This window comes from Anopheles aquasalis, chromosome 3, assembly GCF_943734665.1.
Source record: "Anopheles aquasalis chromosome 3, idAnoAquaMG_Q_19, whole genome shotgun sequence".
Taxonomy (NCBI): Eukaryota; Metazoa; Arthropoda; class Insecta; order Diptera; family Culicidae; genus Anopheles; species Anopheles aquasalis.
The window spans coordinates 14912501-14917500 of NC_064878.1; the positions used below are offsets into that span (position 1 = coordinate 14912501).

The 5000-nt window shown below is 47.6% G+C and overlaps 1 protein-coding gene across 1 annotated transcript in view; it reads right to left on the reverse strand.

The window, feature by feature from the left end:
- Positions 1 to 5000, reverse strand: part of LOC126576030 (transcription factor collier) — a 48512-nt gene that overhangs the window by 29141 nt on the left and 14371 nt on the right. The window contains exon 5 of the mRNA XM_050237099.1: positions 427 to 500. Coding sequence (XP_050093056.1) covers positions 427 to 500 — 74 coding nt within the window. The remainder of the gene's footprint in view (positions 1 to 426; positions 501 to 5000) is intronic.

Genomic DNA, 5000 nt, shown 5'->3' on the forward strand with positions numbered 1-5000 from the left:
GCGTGGTGCGTGGACAGGAAATTGGGCCACGGGACAGAAAGTTTGCTTTAAGGAACGGGCGGGCAAAGTTAAAGCTACGGCCTCGAGCGAGATGTCGACGAGAACTGGGGTTTGGGATGGACTTGATTGTCGGTTACAAAGTCAGCTTGGTCTCGACGAAGCAACAGAGTCACCTCCCGGACCTTTAGTTAACCGTTTTCCGTACCAGACAGTTGTGAGTGAAGTGGCCTGCTTAACCTCTCCGGGCTCGCTGTCAGTCGCTGGAAGCGGATTACAGTGTGGCAGGTGCTGTCAACGGACCTGACTTGAAGCTGCTCTTGCTCTTGCTGCTACTGCTGACAGTGCTACCTCACATGCAAGTCTTATTTCTGATAAAAAGGCAAAAAAAAAAACAAAAGAGAGAGAGAGAGAAAGGTAAAGGCTCACCTGCACATGACCTCGTGCGTCAGCAGTACTCGGCACATCTCTGGGTTCTTGTCCTGCCCTTCGTACACGATTGCCTGGAATGAGAGTGGGAGAAGATGCACCGAGAGTAGGTGAGTCGATTAGAATCGATAGTAAATGGCCAAATAAACTGGTTTTTATGTTAGCAGCAGTACCGCTCCTGGACACGTGCCCTGTTGCATGTGGTCTGGTAGATTGGTGGTTCAGTATTTGGTTAGAAGTCGAACAGGAAAAACCACAAACTAACGCCACCGCCACGATACTACTGTCGGCAACCAAATGACCAGTGATTGTTGTTCTTTTTGAGGTTTTTCACTTTTCGCCCTAGTACCACACGGGCAGGACACACCACAGTTGACCAACAACACGAGAGAAAGAGCAAACGATCGCAACCTTGCCTTGCCTTCTGTCGTGCCACTAGCTACACTTGTGCTTCTGTTTGCCAACCATTAATAATACTGTCAACTGGAGCATTTATTACAGCTTACTGAGCACCAGGATATCACAGTCCACACGACACACGGCAGGGCACAGGATGTGGTGGCGCGTGGTCCGCAAACCTTCTCTACTATTTCGAAGACAAACAAGGACACGTGTGGAGTGTGGATACCCTTTCCTCCCCCCCGGTTCGGTCGACAGAACGGCTGCGCTGTGTAATAATATCCACGGTAAACATACGAACAGCGAGAACAGCGGTTGTTCGTCCTTCGGCCCATGTCGTGTGTTCCATCGACCAGTGTCGTGCTCTGTTCTGTGGAAATTCACAGCCGTACTCGAGTTGAAGCGCAGTGGAGAGCATAATTTCTGCCAGTCACTACTTTTGCTACGAAAGCATAAAAAATTCAGCTGATAAACATACCGAAGAGCTGCTCACAAACTCACTGCTGGCACGCTATACCGCTTACGGGCAACACTTTCGGCCTTTCTGGGCGTTTGGAGTGTTAGTTCTGATAGCGAATCGGCTGTAACATTCCCATTTTTTCAAATGCATGAGACATGATGGCATCTTCATTTAGAGCATAGTTTGTTTGGAAGTAATTGAGCCCTTGCGATGAGTACGATGGATTAGTTTGTTGCATTTGAAATGTTGAAGGATGCTAACTATCTTTCAGCTTCCAACAAACGTATTGTAATCAATGGAGTTACTTTAAATTGTTCTTTATGTTTTGTGAGTCCAGTAATGCTGGTAATTTTTATTGTTTTTTTTATCGTGGAAAACTGTAATTGAGCACCTTACGATTGACTACTATACAGCCAACTAGATAGATAAATTGTCAATCTGATGGTCAAGCTAAATAAATCAAAGTAATCCTTGAAGTAATTTTTTGTCGTTTAATTTTTTGTTTCAAATAATTTTCAAACCTGGATGCTGGATAACAATAAATTTAGACTCTCGTTCATTAAGTCTCTAGCAAGAAATAGTCACAAAAATCTCTTGCACATCATTACTTCCTTCATCTAAAGTGTCAAAAGGCAGCCTTTTCAAATTTACCTGCGTCCAATACTGCGTACAAGATGATTATGCTGTCCGTCTGCTTATCTTCATCTCACTCCATACACATGCATGATATCAAACACCACAGGACCTCCCCTGCAAAGAAGGACACGTGTTTGCACAAAAAAAGGTAGAACCATCCTCGGAAGCTGCCTCAATCCAATCATCTGTCAACGGTGGGAACAGCCGACTCCTTATCGTCATCAAAATGCAAAACAAATAGATCATCGAAGATCATTTCGAGCATTCGTTCGCAATGACCAACGTTCGAACAGAAAAATGAAGGCACACGATACGTTATGTACATCGCCTGCCCATCCGACCAACCATCAATTATGCTCTTATTACATCGAGCACATGTTCTATGCTGCAGCGGAGGGATCTTCCTCCTTCCTTCTTATTAGTGTCAGCCTCCTTCCGGTTTTTTTTCCTCTTCTAACACTCTCTGGCCTCTCTTTTTGAGTTGATTACCTCGCCCTCACGTGTCCGATGGCCACTCGGACGGCGGAAAGTTTACTTTTCTGCCAGTGGACGTTACGCGTTCGCCAAACAGCTTCATCTCTCGGTTTCGTCTGCACGCTGGCATAATATTTCCGCAATCGAGGGCACCAGGACCGCAGAAACGACGGTGTGGCCGCACGTGACGCATGGAGGGGCTCCGCTTCCACGCCTGAGAAGGAAGGAAGCGGATACGGAAGCGGTAGTGATTGTGTAAATTTTAAGCACTTCCCGAATGGGGGCCAACGGGATGCACCTAACGTTTCCCGCCTTTCGTTGATTTTCCGATTATCGATGCCACGTGGCCGGTCGTGACGCCATGCCGGGCCGTGGCCACGTGGCAGCTTGTTGGCTCGTGTTGCGTGGCGTGGTGGTCCCTCTTCCCCTTCACAAACTCCCCACTTCTTAACCGATGGACGAACGGAACGAAGAGGAAACCACGTGTTGGCACGAGTAGAAGTGGTAGCACCCGGGAGTGCCGGTTCCAAAACAAATACAATTAAATTTTCCTTTTTTGATTTCTTCATTTCTTCGCTCCCTCCCCACACACCCTTGGGTAGGTGGAGGAAACATAAATTTAAATACCGTATCGAATGCGGCAACCATACACACATCATTCCGGCCCATTGTTTGTGGTGGTGACGGTGGCAGCAGGAGCATCAGGCGCAGCATGCTGTGGCCTATTAGTGAGGTCTTTGGTCGTTACGGTGAGATCTTGCGATTTAGAGGAGGAACAAGGCTCGCTTCCCTTTTAGCATAATCGAATGGATGGATGGATTGATGCCGAATGCATGATGTATGCGTGATCGATTGCTGCAACTCTCTCTCTCTCTCTCTCTCTCTTTCTCTCTCTCTGTCTCTGTGGCGCAATCTTCGATAGCTGGATGAATAGAAAATCCCGTCACACCAGGTCCGTCGGCCTTCCTTTAATTCCTTTCGGAAGCTTTTATGTTTTAAGCCTAAAACCCGATCCAACGCGCACTCCATTTATCTAATTGCACCGTTGCATCCGGATCCGGAGCGACAGAATGATAAAACGCAAAAAAAAACTAAAAAAGAAACAATCCCTGCGGTAGTCCATGTAATCAATGCTCTAGCACTTGATGTACGCAAGGCCCCGGTCCGGTCCCGGTGACCGGATTTTCCAAGCGCTGGGCCCCAGGCCCACCGGAACGCCGAACGGCAGCGGCGGCGACGGCGGATAAACGGTGTGTCCCGAGAGAATGATATGAATTGTAAACAACAATCTCGCATCTTTTTTTTCCGTTCGCTGTTCGTGTTGACCGTGATGAGTAAGGCTTAACGGAATGCTTCGCCGGCAGCAGCAGCAAAAAACTCGGACGAGGAACAAGCATAAGCGTCAACTGAAAAATTCAACAGGAAGCCATTCCGGCCGAATGCAGGTCCAGGTTCACCGGAATGATGCAAAAAAAAAACACCCGGGAACCAGTCCGGGGTAAATCTGCAACAAAAGCAGATTTTTTTGCGGCGATGCACCGGTGTGCTGGGATCAGGTGAACGCGTTTGAGTTGGAGTTTTGGTGGAAAAGTGGGAAAACGAACGAGTTGCAAAATGTTTTGACCATTTTTCTGCCTTCTCGCTGGTACGTCGTCTCCGGCATGTGTTTTCATTTGCGGTCGATTGCAATGAAAGAACCATGCTGCCAATGATTTGTGAATAAAGTGTTAATTTGTGTCAATTTGGGCGACACCGGCAGGGGAGGTCGTGTGCGCGATTAGAAGTGAGTGAGAAGTAGCAACGAAGAGGACGCTTGCGATAAAATTCATATGCCAAGCCGGACTGGGCCGGGTATTAGATTATTCATCACAAACACTGTACTCGTTCATTTCTTCTCTTTTGTAGCGATGTTCTGGCTGGTTTTGAACAGTTTCTGCGCTTCTGTTACATCGTGATAAATTTTTCACTCATAATCGAGTTCTCTTTGCGTCATAGAAGCTTCCGCATATACAGAACCGGTTTGAACCGGTATGAACCCATTTGTATCCTGATGTAAATCAACGGAAACGGAATCCATATGTGCCTCGCTCTTTCTCTCTCTCCCGTGCTCTGATATTTTACTTCCGTTCGCATTTTTTGGCTTTTCCTGGAGGGCATTTCGTTTACCTTACATGAGGATACCTTTGGTCAGGTGTGTTCTCTACCGAACAGCACGCCAACGGAAGCAGCATCCTCGTCTCTAGTCTCAGCAGGCCACGGCCAAAGCAGAAACAAAGCTACAACAACAAAAAAAAAAACAACCAAAGCATACCCAGCGTATTCAAGTGCCTGGAAAATGCCGTTATGGAATGATGAAAAACGGCCGCACGCCCATGACCATCACCATCAGACGCAGCGTGCGCAGTGGCGGTTCGGATCAAAACCGAACGCAGGAATGGAGGACTGAGGCTTACGACATCACAGGACAGGACGTTTGGCCGTTTGGCCGTATCCAGTCTCCTCGCCAGCCGAGACCCTGGCGAGACTCGGCCAAAACGTCAAAGACCTCGTCCACGACTTTGTTTTTGTGCTTGTTGTGTTTTATGCTCATCTCACGTCCCAACCT